Source organism: Mixophyes fleayi, chromosome 4 (assembly GCF_038048845.1).
Source record: "Mixophyes fleayi isolate aMixFle1 chromosome 4, aMixFle1.hap1, whole genome shotgun sequence".
Classification (NCBI taxonomy): domain Eukaryota; kingdom Metazoa; phylum Chordata; class Amphibia; order Anura; family Limnodynastidae; genus Mixophyes; species Mixophyes fleayi.
The window spans coordinates 13741041-13764301 of record NC_134405.1 but is presented as its reverse complement, the minus strand read 5'-3'; the positions used below and the strand labels follow the sequence as shown (position 1 = coordinate 13764301).

The 23261-nt window shown below is 40.7% G+C and overlaps 2 protein-coding genes across 5 annotated transcripts in view; both read left to right on the top strand.

The window, feature by feature from the left end:
* Positions 1-364: 364 nt before the first annotated feature.
* LOC142151060 (uncharacterized) overlaps positions 365-23261 on the top strand; it is a 32484-nt gene continuing 9587 nt past the window's right edge. For 2 of the 3 annotated variants that reach the window (XM_075206355.1, XM_075206354.1), the window contains exon 1: positions 21066-21130. Coding sequence is in view for 1 of the 3 variants with exons in the window: in XM_075206352.1 (XP_075062453.1) it covers positions 416-454; positions 5200-5266; positions 5380-5468; positions 5610-5721 (307 nt within the window). In the remaining 2 variants the exon portion in view is untranslated. Of the gene's footprint in view, positions 455-5199; positions 5267-5379; positions 5469-5609; positions 5722-21065; positions 21131-23261 lie in introns of those variants that run through there. The other variant, XM_075206352.1, reaches the window with a different exon arrangement.
* Positions 411-23261, top strand: part of LOC142151050 (uncharacterized) — a 60127-nt gene continuing 37276 nt past the window's right edge. For both annotated transcript variants that reach the window (XM_075206332.1, XM_075206331.1), the window contains exon 1: positions 411-454. The gene's annotated coding sequence lies outside the window, so the exon portion shown is untranslated. The remainder of the gene's footprint in view (positions 455-23261) is intronic.

Sequence of the window (23261 nt, the reverse complement as noted above, 5' to 3'; positions counted from 1 at the left end):
CATATTAGTGAATATCTGGGAAATGTACTTTATTTCTGTAGGCAAATACAAACAGCGTCTTGTAAATTGCAGGAAAAAAACTAGAGTAACATTAAGTATTGATAAAGGTGTCCTTATATTTGATTAGCGGCGGCCATTTTGTTATAATCTCCCAGACACCACGATGGTTTTGCATCTTTCGCTCTGGTTATATCATGTGCCGCAGCGGAGGGGGCGTGGCCAAAGTCTCTGGACTCCATTTTATGTGGGGGGTAAACGTCATACATTCGCAGGTAATGTATTATATTGTTATTACTCACATCTTATGAGCGGCGGCCATTTTGTTATAGTCTCCCATACACTACGATGGTTTTACATCACATCATCTGGTTACATCAGGTGACACTCCGGAAGGGGGCGTGGCCAAAGTCTCCGGATGCCATTTTATGTGGTGGAAAACTTTACACATTCGCAGGTAATGTATTATATCTATGTTATAATTATATAGAGGAGAGGGGTCTGTACAGTGATATATGAGGAGGAATAAGACAGCTCCCAGCACACACTGTGTATTATATCCATATTATATTATGTTATTATTATATAGAGGAGAGGGGTCTGTACAGTGATATATGAGGAGGAATAAGACAGCTCCCAGCACACACTGTGTATTATATCCATATTATATTATGTTATTATATAGAGGAGGGGTCTGTACAGTGATATATGAGGAGGAATAAGACAGATCCCAGCACACACTGTGTATTATATCCATATTATATTATATTATTATTATATAGAGGGGAGGGGTCTGTACAGTGATATATGAGGAGGAATAAGACAGATCCCAGCACACACTGTGTATTATATCCATATTATATTATGTTATTATTATATAGAGGAGAGGGGTCTGTACAGTGATATATGAGGAGGAATAAGACGGATCCCAGCACACACTGTGTATTATATACATATTATATTATGTTACTATTATATAGAGGGGAGGGGTCTGTACAGTGATATATGAGGAGGAATAAGACATCTCCCAGCACACACTGTGTATTATATACATATTATATTATGTTATTATTATATAGAGGAGAGGGGTCTGTACAGTGATATATGAGGAGGAATAAGACAGCTCCCAACACACACTGTGTATTATATACATATTATATTATGTTACTATTATATAGAGGGGAGGGGTCTGTACAGTGATATATGCGGAGGAATAAGACAGCTCCCAGCACACACTGTGTATTATATCCATATTATATTATGTTATTATTATATAGAGGAGAGGGGTCTGTACAGTGATATATGAGGAGGAATAAGACAGATCCCAGCACACACTGTGTATTATATCTATATTATATTATGTTATTATTATATAGAGGAGAGGGGTCTGTACAGTGATATATGAGGAGGAATAAGACGGATCCCAGCACACACTGTGTATTATATCCATATTATATTATGTTATTATTATTATATAGAGGAGGGGTCTGTACAGTGATATATGAGGAGGAATAAGACAAATCCCAACACACACTGTATTATATCTATATTATATTATGTTATTATTATATAGAGGAGGGGTCTGTACAGTGATATATGAGGAGCAATAAGACAGCTCCCAGCACACACTGTGTATTATATCCATATTATATTACGTTATTATATAGAGGAGAGGGGTCTGTACAGTGATATATGAGGAGGAATAAGACGGATCCCAGCACACACTGTGTATTATATCCATATTATATTATATTATGTAATTATTATATAGAGGAGAGGGGTCTGTACAGTGATATATGAGGAGGAATAAGACAGCTCCCAGCACATACTGTGTATTATATCCATATTATATTATATTATGTTATTATTATATAGAGGGGAGAGATCTGTACAGTGATATATGAGGAGGAATAAGACAGATCCCAGCACACCCTGTGTTTTATATACATATTATATTATGTTATTATTATATAGAGGGGAGGGTTCTGTACAGTGATATATGAGGAGGAATAAGATAGCTCCCAGCACACACTGTGTATTATATACATATTATATTATGTTATTATATAGAGGAGAGGGGTCTGTACAGTGATATATGAGGAGGAATAAGACAGATCCCAGCACACACTATGTATTATATCCATATTATATTATGTTATTATTATATAGATGAGAGGGGTCTGTACAGTGATATATGAGGAGGAATAAGACAGATCCCAACATACACTGTGTATTATATCTATATTATATTATGTTATTATTATATAGAGGAGAGGGGTCTGTACAGTGATATATGAGGAGGAATAAGACGGATCCCAGCACACACTGTGTATTATATCCATATTATATTATGTTATTATATAGAGGAGGGGTCTGTACAGTGATATATGAGGAGGAATAAGAAAGATCCTAGCACACACTGTGTATTATATCTATATTATATTATGTTATTTTTATATAGAGGAGGGGTCTGTACAGTGATATATGAGGAGCAATAAGACAGCTCCCAGCACACACTGTGTATTATATCCATATTATATTATGTTATTATTATATAGAGGAGAGGGGTCTGTACAGTGATATATGAGGAGGAATAAGACGGATCCCAGCACACACTGTGTATTATATCCATATTATATTATATTATATTATGTTATTATTATATAGAGGAGAGGGGTCTGTACAGTGATATATGAGGAGGAATAAGACAGCTCCCAGCACATACTGTGTATTATATCCATATTATATTATATTATGTTATTATTATTATATAGAGGGGAGGGATCTGTACAGTGATATATGAGGAGGAATAAGACAGATCCCAGCACACACTGTGTTTTATATACATATTATATTATGTTATTATTATATAGAGGGGAGGGTTCTGTACAGTGATATATGAGGAGGAATAAGACAGATCCCAGCACACACTGTGTTTTATATACATATTATATTATGTTATTATTATATAGAGGGGAGGGTTCTGTACAGTGATATATGAGGAGGAATAAGACAGCTCCCAGCACACACTGTGTATTATATCCATATTATATTATGTTATTATTATATAGAGGAGAGGGGTCTGTACAGTGATATATGAGGAGGACTTTTATGGCATTCTCTTATGCCCCTACTGGAAGATGAGATGCACAAATTTGGCAAATTTTGTGAGTATATATTTTTATCAGATTTATATTAAGTTGTGTATTAAATACTACACTATATAGTCTGTTATCTTCTGGCTTGGGGTTGCACTGTGTGGTCCTGGAGAGACAGAGCATAAAGGATTTGTGCAGATAAACCTCAATTTTCATTATCTTTCTGTTAACATATGCACTTTATATGGGTGTTTTATTATTGCGTTACAAAACTACTATACTATGGTTATCAGTATTTCTATTTTTTCGGTACCCTTGTTTGGATTTATAAGATCCAGTAACTGCTGATACCATTGTGATTTGGGATAACCATACTGATGTGCCTATTTTACTCCTACACCGGGTACGCATACAACTAATCATCTTGTTTTATTGGGCTGATTATACCAATAATACTACGCATATTAGGCGCCTCGTTCCTTCTCCCTCATTTTTTAGATTACTACACTTACCAGACTTACGTATAAGCATTGTGTGAATAGGTGGACATTGGTTTGAACGCCATATTGTTGCTAATTTGTGTTGACCATTTAAAATCTGTTTAAGTAATCGCATGAAGCAGAGTACACTACATAATCTGATGCTGATTATACTACCGGGACCAAAACCAACAGACTTTGATTATGAAAATGTTGCAGACAACTGGGCCACTCAGAAGGATAGAATAATTAGTATATAAAATGTTACTCTTCAGTATAAATCGCTATAAGGCTTTAAAGATTTTTATTATTATTATTGGGAAGTATTACACTGCCCTGGTTCGGATACTTCTTAATGCCACCCAGCTGGCATCATTTTCTAGGAAGATCGCTGCCTCAGACCACTAGTCCCTTGTCTGGAGAGCTAAATACCCCCACAAGAACACCCCATGGTCCTTCATAACAGCCTCCTACACATTATCAGTTTTTTAGTTTCTTACTATCTCTAATTGTCCTTTCTCTATCTATGCTAGGATTTGCCCTTGATATAAATTGTATATGGTGGGAGTGTGGATGAGGGGTCATTTGACAAGGGAAGAGTGGGGATTATATGCATAGTATAGAGGCAGACGAGAGCAGGGGTGAAAGTGGATAGTCTACATATAAATACAAGCTACTCCCCCTCTCTCCATCTGTTATTGGTTGACTGTGGTGCACAATATATCTAGACTCGGCTGTCTTCTGGTTGCGATTCCACAGTTGATACATTTCTACTATACTAATATAGATGTGAAACAAATATCAGTTTTTAATTTTAACAATTTAATTTACTGGAACTAACATAACATATTTACAATTACTGTGTTCTTATTCTTTACATTTCAGTTTATTCTCACCTATTTACAAAATGATTCAGCTGTGCAAGTGTAGTGTAGTTAAAGAAAAGGTGACTATTGGGGAGACAGTCCTGTAGGTATACTATCATGGACACATTAGGAATGGACCAGGTTAGAAATCTAATTACTAATGTTTATTAAATTTCACCTTTGAGATCATCTACCTACTGCCTGGAGAGGTGAGGTATTCTGGGAATGTCACTGTAAATATTGTGGTTTTTTTTCTCAATTAACCCATTTAAAAAAAAAATCATTACCTTTTTATTGATATCTCTGTCCTTACACCGGGTTACACATACATCCGGTGAGAGTGTGACATCCAGGAGTTATGCCCGTCTGTCAGGAGGATTGAGCAGGGCCCAGATCCCCATCACAGTGCCTCCACCACACTCCCAACAGTGACTAGAAGGTCATCATCACCAACATTTATATAGCGCCAGCATATTCTTCCGTAGCGCTTTATAGCTGGGAACAAACAGAGTAATAAATAAATACTGGGCAATGCTGACAGACAGAGAGGTGAGAGGGTCCTGCTCGCAAGGTTACAGTCTGTTAAGATCCTGGAACTAACCAACAAGATCTTCCAGCTGGTGACCGGAGAGGTGACTGCTGGGAATGGGGACATTATACAGTAACACCAGGAAATGTATTTGGATGATGACTATATCATTGTGTGTTTGTCAGGTTCCTATAAGGTGTCAGGATTTTACTGTTTATTTTTCCATACAGGAGCAGCAGAATTTAGAAGGAAACAAGGACATGATGATGGAGAATCACTGGCCCCTTATAGTACTTGGTAAGAGGTGACTTTTATATATTGTAAAGGATAGAGTAGTTTTGAGGGCCACCTTGATACGCACATTATCTGATAATCACCTATAAACAATGTATTGTGTGTGTCTTCTACAGATGGATCCAGTAACAGAAATACCCCAGAGAGATGTCCGTGTCCTCTTTATTGTACAAAGGAAATTCACAGTATTCTGCAGGAGTATCAGGTAGATGGAATTGAGGGTCTCTTCACTATGTGAGCTGCAGAGCAGCTGTGGGATTTTATACTTATTGCTATTATTCTGCTTAATCTCAATAAATTAAATCAGATATGAAAGTGTTATTTTATTGTTTTATGGATTATTTAGGGTGATGACCTGCCTGATATTAAGATAGAAGTTATAGAAGAAGAAGAAGAGAAGTGTGTGATGGGTGATCAGCAGTGTAAGGAGGAGGAAATCCCTCCAGATATCAGCACTGGTGAGTAATAAGCACTTATTGCAGAAAATAATCACACATTCTCCTTGTTCAGTCACTACAAAGAAAGAGGATCTGCCCAGAAGGGGATTAAGAAGCAATTAGTGTCACGCTTCAAAGTAAGTAACAGATATGGAGCCCAGGATGTGATAAAGAATATAGGTAAATGCAGATAGATAGTATGAACCAAATAATGCTGAAACTGCACAGGAATATCTGAGATGACTGGATACTGGTTGCAAGGAGTACTGCAGATACAGGAGCAATGGTGAGATGAAGAGGGAGACAAACCAAAGGGGAAGGCAGCAAAACAACAGTGACCAGTCCAGGAGACAGAGGCAGGTATAAGTAGAGAACACACAGGTGCAGGAGATCATAAATGAAACCGGTTAACCCCTAGTACTAGCAAAGGAAAAGCACAATGGGTTGGTACGGGTTATCGCTGTGGACTATCTGTAAAAATAACAATTTAAAGAGAAGCAGACTTACCTGCATGTCAACGTTGGAGATGTCCGATGGGCGCAGGATACTGACCGCAAGTGACTCCGACTACTGAGGGTGTCCGTCAGGAGACTTTAACATCAGTGCGACTTCTATCCCTTTTAATTTAAAGCGGCAATGTTTGGTTAAGTGTTTAAACACTTAACCTGTGTGGTTTGACATTGCCGCTTTAAATTAAAAGGGATAGAAGTCGCACTGAAGTTAAAGTCTCCTGACGGACACCTCAGTAGTTGGAGTCACTTGCGGTCAGAGGTAGGAGCTGCCAAGCAAAGCAGCATGCAATGCAGAGAGCTGCAGCTGATCCTGACAATAAGCTACTATTAGCCTCATCTTCTCCTTCTCACATGATATCATTGTGTGCTACCAGCGAAGAGATCTCGCCAGTCTCCTCCTCACATCATATCATTGTGTGCTACCAGCGAAGAGATCTCACCAGTCTCCTCCTCACATCATATCATTGTGTGCTACCAACCCAGACATCTGACCAGTCTCCTCCTCACATCATATCATTGTGTGCTACCAGCCCAGACATCTGACCAGTCTCTTCATCACATCATATCATTGTGTGCTACCAACCCAGACATCTGACCAGTCTCCTCCTCACATCATATCATTGTGTGCTACCAGCCCAGACATCTGACCAGTCTCCTCATCACATCATATCATTGTGTGCTACCAACCCAGACATCTGACCAGTCTCTTCATCACATCATATCATTGTGTGCTACCAGCGAAGAGATCTCACCAGTCTCCTCCTCACATCATATCATTGTGTGCTACCAGCGAAGAGGTCTCACCAGTCTCCTCCTCACATCATATCATTGTGTGCTACCAGCGAAGAGGTCTCACCAGTCTCCTCCTCACATCATATCATTGTGTGCTACCAGTCCAGACATCTGACCAGTCTCTTCATCACATCATATCATTGTGTGCTACCAACCCAGACATCTGACCAGTCTCCTCCTCACATATCATTGTGTGCTACCAGCGAAGAGGTCTCACCAGTCGCCTCCTCACATCATATCATTGTGTGCTACCAACCCAGACATCTGACCAGTCTCCTCCTCACATCATATCATTGTGTGCTACCAACCCAGACATCTGACCAGTCTCCTCCTCACATCATATCATTGTGTGCTACCAGCCCAGACATCTGACCAGTCTCCTCATCACATCATATCATTGTGTGCTACCAGCCCAGACATCTGACCAGTCTCCTCCTCACATCATATCATTGTGTGCTACCAGCCCAGACATCTGACCAGTCTCCTCCTCACATCATATCATTGTGTGCTACCAGCAAAGAGGTCTCACCAGTCTCCTCCTCACATCATATCATTGTGTGCTACCAACCCAGACATCTGACCAGTCTCCTCCTCACATCATATCATTGTGTGCTACCAGCCCAGACATCTGACCAGTCTCCTCCTTACATCATATCATTGTGTGCTACCAGCGAAGAGATCTCACCAGTCTCCTCCTCACATCATATAATTGTGTGCTACCAACCCAGACATCTGACCAGTCTCCTCCTCACATCATATCATTGTGTGCTACCAGCCCAGACATCTGACCAGTCTCCTCCTCACATCATATCATTGTGTGCTACCAGCGAAGAGATCTCACCAGTCTCCTCCTCACTAATTTTCTTACATCGATACAAGTGACGTCACCTTAGTGATTCAATTATGGATCAGTGGGACGAGACACCGTTAGACATTACCCATTATCCTCCCTATGCACTGCCACATGTGACATTATATATGCCCCCCCCCCCCCCCTTCCACCATGAAATAATATCTGGGAGAATTTGGATTTTTTTATCCAAGGGAGACCACAGCAGAAGATGTATGGATGAAACACAAAGAGAGGAACATACAATGGATTACACTGAGTTTTTAGGCAGTGCCTGGGCAGTGCGTATTGGGTTACACAGATGTGTTGATACTGTTTGAAAGGCAGATAGCGTGCATTAAGATACACAGATATGCTGGTAATTGTTGAGTAGTGTGTAGCATGCCATAAGGTATACGGAGGTGTTAGCACATGTTGAGCAGTGTGTAGCTTGTAGTGAGGTACACAGAGGTGCTGGCACTGGTTGAACAACACGTAGTGTGCAATACGGTGCACGGAGGTGTTGGTACTGTTTGAACAGCTCATAGTGTGCAGTAAACAAATGGATATAACTGAGTAACCGTGACCCAGTAGAACGGAGACAGACAGCAAGTGTAGTGATAGTGGAGTAGACACACTCAGATCAGTGTTCCCAGTGGAATGTATGTTCAAATAATACCAGTGATTTATTAAGTGACTGTAAGAAACTTACTAGCAATAAAAACAAACAACCATTAAGTGATTAAATAGATTATACTTATCTACAAACAGTGATCAGTAAGGAAGCTCTGTTTCATTTCATTTCGGACACCTGGGGGTAAATGTATCAAGCTGCGATATTCTCGTGAGAGTTCAAACTCGCTGATGTATGAAGCTGTGATTTATTGTAAAATCGCCAGAGATGTGTTTCTGTCAAAATCGCTGTTTCAACAATCAATAGAGATCGAAGTCCCGACTGTTTGAACCACTCTAGCTATACAAATCTCAAATGTATGAAGCTGCGATTAAGCAGCCTCTCCCGAGTTTGCTTTAAAAATCGCTAGATACAACACGGCTTCCTAGCTGCAAGATTAGTAAGCACATGACTGTTACACTGGTCTGCCTATTACAGCCCACACTGTCATGGGTATTCCCCATAGAGTATAAATAAACCTTGCAGCTGTATTCTATTCATTAGCGTTTGGGCTGTTTGTACAATGAACAAGCAGAAGTAACGTTGTTTATATATTGGGTTTATTTTTTTATTCAAGCATGTTCCGGACTTGGATGTACAATTATGAGGGCCTTTGTGGCTTGAAAAAAGAAAACTGCAAGCAACTAAAGGGTCTTGACCAGAAGAACCGTAGATCTTTACAAGCATGGACATTTGGATGTACAATTCTTTGTGATATATACAAGCATGAACATTTGTATCTACAATGCAAATTTTTCCCCAATTTTAATACAACCAGCAGTAGGCTTCCAGCACTAGGGTTAATAGTGCTCGGACAGGGGACCCCACGCATATTTATTTTTCAAAATTTAGCTATTTTTTATTTTTTGACAGCCTCTGGGACCTTTGGATTTATAGACAGGCAGTGTAACAGTGATGTGTTTACTAATCTCGCAACTAGGATGCAACGTATTGTCTATGGCATTTTTACCCTAAACACAGGAGAGTTGGCTAAACACAGACGTGTTTGAAATCCAAGCAAATCGCTAGAGATGACCAGCAATTTTGAACATCAGAGTAAAAATCGCAGCTTAATACATCTGGCGAGTTGGGGACTAAAATCGCGGGTTATCACCCCTGATTTGTTGCAATTTTTTATCAATGAAAAAATCGGAGCTTGATACATTTACCCCATGATTTCTTTAGAGAAGATTTCTGGACATCAGTTTATTTTCTTATGATTCCAGTATGAGGCTGGTCTTTCTTTGTTTAACTTATATAGAAGTTATATTACAGATGGCTCCTTTACTCTTAACCCTCCTGTTACCAAATAAGGTAATAATACAAATGTATTATTTGCTTAGCTCAGCATACCAGCAATGGTTACATCATTCAAGTAGAAACAATACTATACATTGAAGTTATATAGCTACATAAAAAGCACGAGTCTGTTTAACCCTAACAATATACAGTAATGGAGGTTAGTGGTAACACCTGAGAGAGATGTTGTCATCTTTAGCCTGAGACTGTTAAGGATTCTAACTTAGAATCCCAGGGTCTGCTGAGTGTTGGAGGCTGCCAGTGATGTCTAAGACTGCTGGTACTGACAACCTGAATGTCTGATCCTCAGTGTGTACATACTAACACTGAGCAATACTAAAGCAAAATAAAAAATCTGCATGTTCCTTTGGCTGGGTCTATACAATGTGCATAGTAATGGGGTTGTGTTATCTTGTAAGCCAATGTTTTATCTGTTCAAAAAGACTCATATATGTTGTTTTAGTACATTTATAATTGAAAATTGAAATGAAGTATTCTTTGCTTTCAAATTTAAGTTAAATAACTGAACACCGTGAACTGACTAATAGTAATAGGGAATTTAATGTGTTCCTCATGTAAAGACAAGATATCCATCTCTATACATATTTTTCCAGCAGATGGATGCAAAAGCAGGAGTACCTCGGAGGAAGATCTCATTTTGTCTCCAGATTTTAAAACAGAAGATCACGTCATACGAGATTCTCCAGGAGAAAACTGCATTAATCAAAATATACATCCAGTACTTCACAATGTGGATATATCATCTGATCCCTCTAATAATGACGTATGCTCTCCAGATAACTACGATATTACTGCACATAGTACAGCTCATATAGGTGATAAAATATGTTCCTCTTCTGAATTTGGTCCAAATTGTGTTAGACATCAGACAAGTCAAACAGGAGAGAACACCTTTCAATGTTCTGAGTGTGACGAATGTTTTTCAAATAAATCACAACTTTCTATTCATCATAGAAATCACACATGTGAGAAACCATTTTCATGTGCAGAGTGTGGGAAATGTTTTCCACACAAATCACATCTTGTTATACATCTGAGAACTCACACTGGTGAGAAACCATTTTCATGTTCTGAATGTACGAAATGTTTTACACAAAAATCACATCTTGTTAGGCATCAGAGAAGTCACACTGGTGAGAAACCATTTTCATGTGCAGAGTGTGGGAAATGTTTTACATGCAAATCACATCTTGTTGAACATCACAGGACTCACACTGGTGAGAACCCATTTTCATGTGCAGAGTGTGGGAAATGTTTTACGCAAAAAGCACATCTTGTTGGGCATGAAATAATTCATACTTGTGAGGAACCATTTCCATGTTCTGACTGTGACGAATGTTTTTCAAATAAATCACAACTTTCTATTTATCATAGAAATCACACATGTGAGAAACCATTTTCATGTGCAGAGTGTGGGAAATGTTTTCCACACAAATCACATCTTGTTATACATCTGAGAACTCACACTGGTGAGAAACCATTTTCATGTTCTGAATGTACGAAATGTTTTACACAAAAATCACATCTTGTTAGACATCAGAGAATTCACACTGGTGAGAAACCATTTTCATGTGCAGAGTGTGGGAAATGTTTTACATGCAAATCACATCTTGTTGAACATCACAGGACTCACACTGGTGAGTAACCATTTTCATGTGCAGATGTGGGAAATGTTTTACACAAAAAGCACATCTTGTTGGGCATGAAATAATTCATACTTGTGAGGAACCATTTCCATGTTCTGAGTGTTGGAAATGTTTTACACACAAATCACATCTTGTTAGACATCTGAGAAGTCATACCAGTGAAAAGTGATTTTGAGGAGCTGATAGATATTAAGCAAGTTCGGAAAAATAGTCTTAAACATCTTTTATTGAAGTCATTGGGTGGAATTCAATTGGCCGCGTTACTCATGAAAGTAACACGGCCTGGGCACTATTACCATTCATATGGTAATTTTACCTGGATTTCTGGCCGCGAACAAATTTCAGCGTTAAAATTACCGTATAAACAGTAATAATGCGCAGGCGGCGTAACTTTCACAAGTAATGTGGCCAGTTCAATATCCCTCATTGAATTTAGTCATGTAAATTTAAAAAAACAGGCATGAATACATTTACAGAGTGTGTAGTTAAAAGTATATTGCGTTATGGAGGGCAATTCAAAGTGTCAGTCACACAGTATATTAACATTTTCAGATTTAATTGTCATTCACATACATAGGTGGAATGTATGTAACCAACATAACACTAAAAGATCGCTCATGTGTGGAACTTACTGCAGTTTACTTATGTCATTATATATGTCACTCTCCACAGTAAGAGCATTGTCCTAAGTTACATGTTATCCTGGCAATAGGATTGAGACAGAGGACGGCTGGCAAATTTTAGCCCAAGCGGCAAGACTCGACTCAGCAGCCTATTTTAATGGGAAAAAAATGCCGGTGACCCAGTGACGTAGCCCACTATGGGAACGGCTCTGGGGGCAGATGCCCCCCCAGCCCAGCCAGTCCCTGGCTGGAGATATAATATGGGATCTGGGGCACTGTTGCATTATGTTTGATCATACACTAATTTAAGATGTGACATGGTTTATATAATTCTGTAATCTTTGTCACTATCTCACTGGGCGTCATTTAGAAAGATGCAAAAAAAAAAGACCCATAGTGCAATTTCAATTTTGTAATGCCATTTTGCTATTTATGAACCAAAGCATCCATTTATAGAGATACAAGTGTGGCATAGTGTTTCAGGATGTGGCTGCATGGCTGCTCCTTATGGAAGGAGCTAAGGATTTCTGGGCGTCCTTGTTACGTTTGGTTCCTCTCATGCTCCATATATTGTGCCCGCGTGTGAAAACATTATTTTGTTGATGATGTAGGTCACAGGAAACATATGGCCGCCTGACTTTTTTTTTAAAACATTTAAATGCTTCAAACTCCCAATATTTATGTAACAGGGATGATTTCATGAAATGTATTGCTATACATGACGGCCTGTTGTTTAAGGTAGGGTTGGAGCTATGTGTACGTTCCAGCGATCTAGCCTGGGTGGGGGCTCTTTGGTAGCCGGGAGATTAAGATAAGTACATGACTAGATACGCAGAAACAAATACATGCATGATCCAAGTCCGTTATAACTTTATTAAATACATTAAACTGCACAATTTAATTTAGCCTATATAATTCATTTATGACACACACCCATACACCCAGTATTTTGTAGTGATTTGACCATGTACTACAGCAGTTTAGTACTAAAGCTGGGTACATACTACAGGTTTTTCAACCACTTATCGTTCCAGTCACACGATAAACATCTGTTAGGTCCGATATCGCAGGGGTGTGTACACTCCCACGATCATGTTTTAATGTGCCATAGCATATATTATTTGATTAGATATTATCAACTGACTAGAAATCACTATAAACGATGGAACAAAGTTGTGCCAATTCTGCAGTGTGTACGACAATTCTGCTGTTAGTTTCTCCAACAGTGATGCATGTATATTTAAATTTATGATGTTGTCTCTTACGTCTTCTGTGTGCTGTGTTGTCTAAACGTGAAGCACATGGAAATAGTGCTCTTTTCATAGCTAATCCATAACAAACCATTTTTACATGCTCTAGATGTCATCTATTTGGTCCTGTATGCAGCTGTATACAACATGAATTGTTAACACATGTGAAAATACATATTCTCAATAAAATCTTATTTAATGATGTGATGTCCATTTCTTCAATTCTGTATTATCTACTTGTAATTTCTTCAGTTATCATATCGTCTAATGTGTGTGTGTGTGTGTGTGTGTGTGTGTGTGTGTGTGTGTATTGTGGCAAAGAGGCTTATTTGTCACACCTCTCCCATAGAGAAATAGGTAAAAACCCAGCTAGTCTGCAGGAGCAGGCTACAGACAGGGTTAAATTTTCCCTGGGCTGCTCTTTCAGCACATACACACACAGGTGTTCCACATGGGTGTAATTCATTTGTTTCCTGTGGATAGTTTGTAGTGATGGGGTGGATGATAAAAACACTGTTTACCGATGCCAGTTAGTGGCCGGCTAGTAGTGCGGGGAACTACTGTTTAGCCAGACGTAGTGTTTTTGGAGAATAGTGATGCTTTACTGGGAATGTCTGCTTTAATTTCCGCTGAAACTGTTTAAGCCATCCTGACAATTGCCAATAAACAGTGAAATGATTCAGCCAAGCTGTGTGAGACTCCACATATCACATGTGGTGTTAGAAGTGGGATCTGAAGGACAGCCAAAACACAGCTGTCCACCAAGCCTCCAGGCACAAAGATGGTGAGTGGAGTTGGTTAAAAACCACTATAATGCATCAAACTATTGTAATGCTGTATTTCAAATGTTATTGCTGTAGAGAGACACTCATGTGTACTGGGAACTGATTAGCAGTTTTTTGGGGTTGCAAAAGAAAGAAAAAGTTTTAAAAACTGCTGTTCATTGTAGTACCACTTGTTAAATGTTCTAACTATAAGTTGGGTGTCATACAATTGTTTTTTTCTTGATGTTTGCCAGTGTGGGTTTCTAAAGCACCTGTCAGCTTTGAGACCCACCTTGTGGGTTACTAAGTTGTGAATTTGGTATAGTCCAGAAAGTTGTGTTATTTGTCCTGTGCAGCACAAACTTCTGTGGGAATGGAAGACACATTAAGAACCATAGTGAATGTGGCAGCAGTACAGGAGGAGAATACCCGTCTTCTCCGTGAGGAGATCGCTCAGTGGAGACGTGATAGGTAGGCTCCAGCTATCCCCACGCTGCAGAAATTAACTTCTGATGATGACATAGAGGCGTATCTGATAGTATTTGAGCGTGCCGCCACCCGAGCCTTGTGGCCACCTGGTACTTGGTCCGAACACCTTGCTCCCTATGTTTCAGGAGAAGCACGGTGGACCTATATATACCTGGACAAGGACCAGGGTGGCAACTATCAGCGACTGAAAAACGATATCTTGGCGAGGGTTGGAATCACCATAGCTGGATAGGCCCAACGACATCATCCAAAGATCTTCCGGTTCGGGCTCAGCTTGCTGAACTTGGTAGAACACTAAAGAAGTGGTTGCAGCAAGAAAAGAACACTGCAGGCAGAAAGATCAAAATTCTGGCCATTGATCATTGTATTCGGGGTATGGACCGAGGGCTTCAAAGGTGGGCACTGCAGGCGGACCCACATTCGTATGAGGAATTGGCGCCATAGTGGGGAGATACAGGGCCTTGCAGCATATATGCCCAAACCTCCATTGCCTGTTCCAAAGTTTGTGCCTTGGTCAAAATCTAGCATATGGAACAGTGGAGTGTAGAGCAATTGTTAGTACCAGAAATCCATACACCACTTGTACTCAAAGCTGCACATACACATCTGTGTGGGGGACACTTGGGGGAAGACAAAACACGGCAGCGTATCTTGCTCAGATTCTATTGGCCGGGAGTATGCGGGGCAATAAAAAGGTTTTGCTGGACATGTCCAGTGTGTCAGAGAACATGGTCGAAGCCAGACTTTCTAGACCCACTAGTTCACATTCCCGTGGTCCAGACCCTGTTTTAACGTGTTGGGTTTGGTAGGCCCAGTAAAGAAATCAGCTAGGAGCGATCAGTACGTACTGGTCATAGTGGACTATGCCACCAGGTATCCCTAGGCTATACCTTTGCGCAATATAAAATCCAGCACAATAGCAAAAGAACACCTTTTGTATTGTACCAGGTTGGGTATCCCCAAAGAAATCTTGACTGATCAGGGTACTCCCTTTATTTTCTGTCTAATGAAAGAGCTGTACCGGTTGTTAAGAGTAGCAACATTACATCAGTATATCACCTGCAGACCAATTGCTCCTCTGCTCATCCTAGCCTTATATGGAGACGCAGCCCCTGCAGCATCTCTGTGCTCAGATTTCAACAGTCTCCCTCTGGCTCCGGACTCAACCTTCCCACAGGTACTTTTGACTGTTTACATATATCACTGTGTGCCTGTAATTGTAGTTACCCCTGGCAACCGCCTAAGAACTGTTTCCCTCCAATCTCCAGACTCTCACCGGTACTGTGGGTTGTAGTTACCCCTGGCAACTGCCTACGTTCAGTTTCAACATCTTTACCTATCACTGCAAGTTCCGTTCCTTTCCGGACAAGCACCGGTACAGAAGTCGCTGTGTATCAGGGGACTTTTCTATCAGCTGTTCCTTTATTTCAGTGGCCACGAGTGATATATGTCTTGACACCATCCACTCGGTGTCTCACCTGACACCCTCCTGTACTTCCTACTCTACGGCCTCGGTAACTCTATTCCTGGGTTCTGCCCAGCCAGTGCACATCTCACGACCCTCAGTTTGTCTGCAGCAAGCCTGTCCCCACCACTAGGGGTAACAGTGAACACCAGGCTTTCGGAGCAGACTCCGGGTTTTGCTGTACTGGCTGAAGGGTTTCCTAACAGAAACCATGGGATGAGCCACAAGCCGCTTTGGTAAACGCAGTTGTGCAGGAAACCAAAGTTCCCATAGGGAACGATCTGTCGCCAGTGCGGAGAAGACAAACTGAGGAAATGGTTCAGAGGAACCCTGTGTTTTCTGAGGTACCTGGATGTACCAGGCTCGTAGATCACGACATAGTTACACCTCCAGGGGTGGTGGTGAGAGTAAGACCTTACCACATTCCTGAAGCTAGATGTGTAGCTGTGAAATAGGAGATTAAAAAAATGTTGGACCTCGATGTCATTGAGGAATCCAATAGCAACTGGAATAGTCCTATTGTGTTAGTGACCAAGCCGAACAGGAGTATTTGTTTTTGTAATGATTTTAGAAAATGAAACAAAGTTTCCTGTTTCGACACATACCCGATGCCCAGAGTTGATGAGCTAGTGGAAACCTTAGCGAATACTCGGTACCTTACCACGTTAGATCTGTCCAAAGGCTACTGGCAGTTTCCCCTAACACCATCTGCCAAGGCTAAGACAGCTTTTTCAACCCCAGATGGGTTATTCCAATATAAGGTACTGCCTTTCGAGCTACATGAGGCCCCCACCACCTTCCAAAGGGTCATGAATCAGCTCTTAAAACTGCACCAGGAGTATGCAGCTGCATACTTAGATGACATAGTCATCTACTCCCAGGATTGGGAGACACATGTACCCAAAATGGAGGCAATATTGGCCTTACTCAGGAAGGCAGGTTTAACTACCAATCCTGAAAAGTGCGCATTGGCCATGCGTGAGACCAAATACTTGGGGTATGTTGTGGGATAAAGTCAGATTAAACCCCAAGTTGACAAAGTAAAGGCTACTGGAGGTTGGCCCAATCCTGTGCAGTAGACCCAGCTGAGAACTTTCCTGGGTCTAGTTGGGTACCATCCCCGGTTTATAGCTAATTTTGCCACTGGGGCTGCTCCTCTTACCGAGCTCCTAAAAAAGACTTGTCCAGACATGTTAGTCTGATCGGAAGCAGCGGAGGCTACCTGGCTGGATCTTCGAGTGGCGCTGTGTTCGGCACCAATACTCCAAGCACTGGACTTCAGCAGGAGATTGTATGTCCAAACAGATGCCTCTGGAGTAAGATTGGGAGTTGTGCTCTCGCAGAGGTTTGATGGGACAGGGAAACCCATCCTTTACTTGAGCTGAAAACTCATGCCTAGGGAGAAAAATACTTCACAGTGGAACAGGAGTGCCTAGCAATTAAATGGGCCACTGATGCTCTCAGGTACTAATAGAGAGAGAGAGAGGTTAAAGACAAACAGAAATATAAAAACAAAGGTGAAGGTTTCCGTAGTGTGAAGACAGACACACACACAAACAATTTGGGGGTGCAGGTACAGATTAACACACAAGGGGAGACAGAGAGAGAGATGGGGAGAAATTGGTACACATACAAAATGGGGAGACAGAGAAAAACCATAATGGGGGAGAGCAACACACACCCAAAGGGGGAGATGGTCAGAGGCACACATGGGGAGACAGGGGAAAAGATGCACATACACAATGTGAGACAGAGACAAACACACAAGGAAGGGGGGAGTGTGTGAGGAGAGCCACACACACAAGCAGGCGGTGAGACAAATATGAAGGGAAATGTGGTGAGGGGAGGAGATGAGAAGGAACATTTTTTTCCTTCCCTGCACCAGCTCTAAGTGTGTGAGGTGGCTCAGTGCTTAGTACATCTGCCTCACAGTGCTGGGATTTGAGTTTAATTCCCAAACAGGGCCTTATCTATGTGGAGTTTATATGTTCTCCCCGTGTTTCCGTGAGATTCCTCCACGCGCTCCGTTTCCCTCCCACACTCCAAAAATATACTAGTAGCTTAATTGGCTGCTGACAAAATGAACCCTAGTCTGTGTGTGGTAGGGACTTAAGACTGTAAGCTCCAATGGGGCAGGGACTGATGTTCATGACAAATATTCTCCGTACAGCGCTGCAGAATTGATGAACGTGCAGCCTGGCCCATGGGCGAGAGTGGGGGAGGGTGTGGGAAGACTTTGAACTTCTCACAATGAACCTTGTTTTCTCCTGTCCCAACCAATGGAGGAAGCCGTTCCGAGGAGGAGAATGGAAGGAAAGTGGAGCTGGGTAAGGTCTAATGCCCATCCAACGCTGGAGTTATGGCTACAGGGAAAAAAATTAGAAAAACAAACAATATTATATATAAATTATATACCCTCAAACACGTTGACGATATCCTCCTGTGGACCCTCCTCAATAGATCCATCCTCAGCCTCCGCAACAGACCTCCCTCTAAGTTGGGCCCTTCTCTTGCTGGGCCTGGGCCTCTCTGCATTGCTCTCCTGTTATACACACAAACAAAATAGTTATTGTAGGTATATACATTCCTCCAAACAGTCCCGGTTTCAGGTGGACTGTCCCGCTAGAATCAACACCGGTTGGAAGTATGTATCTATTACTTCCCAACTGTGTGATGCCTCAGAACATCACACAGCCTATAAGCCCCCTCCTTCTTTCTCCATTCAAAGTTTACGCTTCGGTGGAAATGTCAGAAATAGCGCAGCCACGTGTTACATTGACGTCACTGTAGGCCCGGGTCACATGACTGTGATGAAAGGTTTCCCTGTTAGCTGTAACACACTGGGGATACAAGGTGGCTGTCACTGCTGTGCCCCTGCTGTCAGGATCAATGTCACCAGTCCAACATTATTAATTCATACCTCCCAATGGTCCCGATTTTGGAGGAACATTCCGATGCGCATGCCACAAAAGGCACACTTATGTCCCAGCTACCTATCTTTATGTTTTTAGATGATATGGAAGAGATATAAAGAATTGTTGTAAAACACTCCTCACACGGTGGACGTAATTGTATGTGACTTTTCAAGTACCTTACATAAAACCAGGTCACTTTCCCAGGGCGTGGCCATAGTCAATTAGTCACAATTAGCAATGCACATAATGGTAGAACTTTGTCAAACACACAGATCTGAAGATGGTGTTAGCCGTTCTATCCCATGGGGAGAGCGTCTCAGGAGAGGGATCTTTGGATCCCTCCCGGCCAGGCCCGGCGCTCCCATTAGGCAAGGTTAGGCAATTGCCTAGGGCGCCGGGCTCTGCAGGGCGCCTCAAATTTTTTTTTTTTTTACTATGGTCGTTTAAAAATGTGCGGCAGCCGCCGCACAGCTTACGAGAAATCCACGGGGAGGGGGGGAAGGGGCTATGAATCTTACCTTCATTAAGCTGCTCCTCTCTGCTCTGTCTCCTCCCCTCCGCTCACTGACTGTTGGGCGTGACATCATCATCACGGCCCGACAGTGTCTGTGAGTGGAGGGGAGAAGACAGAGCAGAGAGGAGCAGCTTAATGCAGGTAAGATAAAGAAAGACGTGGGGAGGGGAGGGAAGCGCCAACTTTAACAGGGTACCCGTGGCGGGGGGCGCCGCCGATTTTCACAGTGTGCCTAGGGCGCCAAGGACCCTAGCACCAGCGCTGCTCCCGGCAGGCTTTGTGCACCTCCCCAACGCAAAGTGTGCATAACAACCTGGACTGTAGATTATTCGCCAGGACAGGCTCCTATCAGAACTGCTGTCAATTTTAATAAATGACCAAGTTAATTAATTTCTTACATTGCAATAAAACATGATAATAAACATGAGCAATATGCGATGAGTCATAAATAGACCCCTTTATATCCTTCCAATGCCTGGGAACTGGCCCCTGGTTATAGGCAGTCTGTACGGGTATGAAGTGATACTAACGGGACACTTTGTCTTCACTTTCGGAAGACAGACAAACCACTGCAACTGGGACTGAGCCGTCAACCCAGAGAGAGGGAGCTGTAGGGGAAGGTAAAAGAAAAATAGAGGGAAAATTGGGAAACACTGGAGTGTCAGTTCTTGGGCATGAACTGTGTTATTTTTACATATGAGTTTTCTTTAAAGCAACTTGAAGCCATTATGCTGATGGAGGAAATAAAGTGGAGTTTTCTAATGGGAAATGGTCTGGTGTCCATTATTATTGGGAACTGTGACTTTCCTGTGACACTTGCTAACAATAACCTCTGTGTCCAATTTAATGAACAGGATTCCCATTTCCAGCTGTCCAGATCCCACCGGCATTTACATGGACCTACTGCTAATATCTCTAATCATACTGTAATGTATAATTCACCATTTATAAACAAGCACTGCGGCCACAAAATGGAAGGGAGGAAAGAGGGGTAAGCAGCAGTGTGACCTGGTCATGTGCACTGTGGTGATGTTTCAAGGAGCTGCAAGGTTGGGAGGTATGTATATGGTATTTAAAAATATAATGATGTCTTATGGTATATAATGGTATGTAAAATAAAGAACAGTACAGCTATATACACATATGTAGAAGATACCATGTATATACAATTTATAATAGGGACACTATTCATATCACATACATTTCATAGGAAGAAGAATAACCTGTGTACAAGAAAGAGCTATGAGCTCAATGCTCGATTACAAATGGAAATAGTAGAGGAATATAACTAAATGTTGTATAACATTATGTGTCCTCAGTATAGGAGAGCGGCGGCCATTTTCTTGTAGTAAAAATTAGTGAACATCTGTTAGTGGGGAATGCTGTACTTTACCTCTGTAGGCAAATACATACAGCGTCCTGTAAACAGCAGAAACTATATCTTACTGGGAACTACTTTATCACTAGAGTAAAGAATTATGGGTTGTATGTGTCCTTACATCTGATGAGCGGCGGCCATTTTGTTATAGTTTTACAGATCTCACGATGGTTTTAATTGTATCAAGTGACGCTGCGGAGGAGGCGTGGCCAAAGTCTCCAGGCGCCATTTTATTTGGTGGAAATCGTTAAACATCACAGGTAATGTATTATAGCTATATTTTATTATATAGAGGGGAGGAGTCTGTACAGTGATATATGAGGAGGAATAAGACAGCTCCCAGCACACATTGTGTATTATATCCATATTATATTATGTTATTATTATATAGAGGAGAGGGGTCTATACAGTGATATATGAGGAGGAATAAGACAGCTCCCAGCACACACTGTGTATTATATCCATATTATATTATATTATGTTATTATATAGAGGAGAGGGGTCTGTACAGTGATATATGAGGAGGAATAAGAGAGCTCCCAGCACACACTGTGTATTATATCCATATTATATTATGTTATTATTATATAGAGGAGAGGGGTCTATACAGTGATATATGAGGAGGAATAAGACAGCTCCCAGCACACACTGTGTATTATATCCATATTATATTATGTTATTATTATATAGAGGAGAGGGGTCTATACAGTGATATATGAGGAGGAATAAGACAGCTCCCAGCACACACTGTGTATTATATCCATATTATATTATGTTATTATTATATAGAGGAGAGGAGTCTGTACAGTGATATATGAGAAGGAATAAGACAGCTCCCAGCACACACTGTGTATTATATCCATATTATATTATATTATTATTATATAGAGGAGAGGAGTCTGTACAGTGATATATGAGGAGGAATAAGACAGATCCCAGCGCACACAGTGTATTATATCAATATTATGTTATTATTATTATATAGAGGAGAGGGGTCTGTACAGTGATATATGAGGAGGAATAAGACAGCTCCCAGCACACACTATGTATCATATCCATATTATATTATGTTATTATTATATAGAGGAGAGGGGTCTGTACAGTGATATATGAGGAGGAATAAGACAGCTCCCAGCACACACTGTGTATTATATCCATATTATATTATTATATAGAGGAGAGGGGGTCTGTACAGTGATATATGAGGAGGAATAAGACAGCTCCCAGCACATACTGTGAATTATATACATATTATATGTTATTATTATATAGAGGAGAGGGGTCTGTACAGTGATATATGATGAGGAATAAGATAGCTCCCAGTATATTATATCCATATTATACTATGTTGTTATTATATAGAGGAGAGGGGTCTGTACAGTGATATATGGAGAGGAATAAGACAGCTCCCAGCACACACTGTGTATTATATCCATATTATATTATGTTATTTTTTATATAGAGGAGAGGGGTCTGTACAGTGATATATGATGAGAAATAAGACAGATTCCAGCGCACACAGTGTATTATATCAATATTATGTTATTATTATTATATAGAGGAGAGGGGTCTGTACAGTGATATATGAGGAGGAATAAGACAGCTCCCAGCACATACTGTATATTATATCCATATTATATTATATTATTATTATATAGAGGAGAGGGGTCTGTACAGTGATATATGAGGAGGAATAAGACAGCTCCCAGCACATACTGTGAATTATATACATATTATATGTTGTTATTATTATATAGAGGAGAGGGGTCTGTACAGTGATATATGAAGAGGAATAAGACAGCTCCCAGCACACACTGTGTATTATATCCATATTATATTATGTTATTATATAGAGGAGAGGGGTCTGTACAGTGATATATGAAAAGGGATAAGACAGCTCCCAGCACACACTGTATTATATACATATTATATTATGTTATTATTATATAGAGGGGAGGTGTCTGTACAGTGATATATGAGGAGGAATAAGACAGCTCCCAGCACATACTGTGAATTATATACATATTATATGTTATTATTATATAGAGGAGAGGGGTCTGTACAGTGATATATGAAGAGGAATAAGACAGCTCCCAGCACACACTGTGTATTATATCCATATTATATTATATTATGTTATTATATAGAGGAGAGGGGTCTGTACAGTGATATATGAAGAGGAATAAGACAGCTCCCAGCACACACTGTGTATTATATCCATATTATATTATGTTATTATATAGAGGAGAGGGGTCTGTACAGTGATATATGAAAAGGGATAAGACAGCTCCCAGCACACACTGTGTATTATATTCATATTATATTATGTTATTATATAGAGGGGAGGTGTCTGTACAGTGATATATGAGGAGGAATAAGACAGATCCCAGC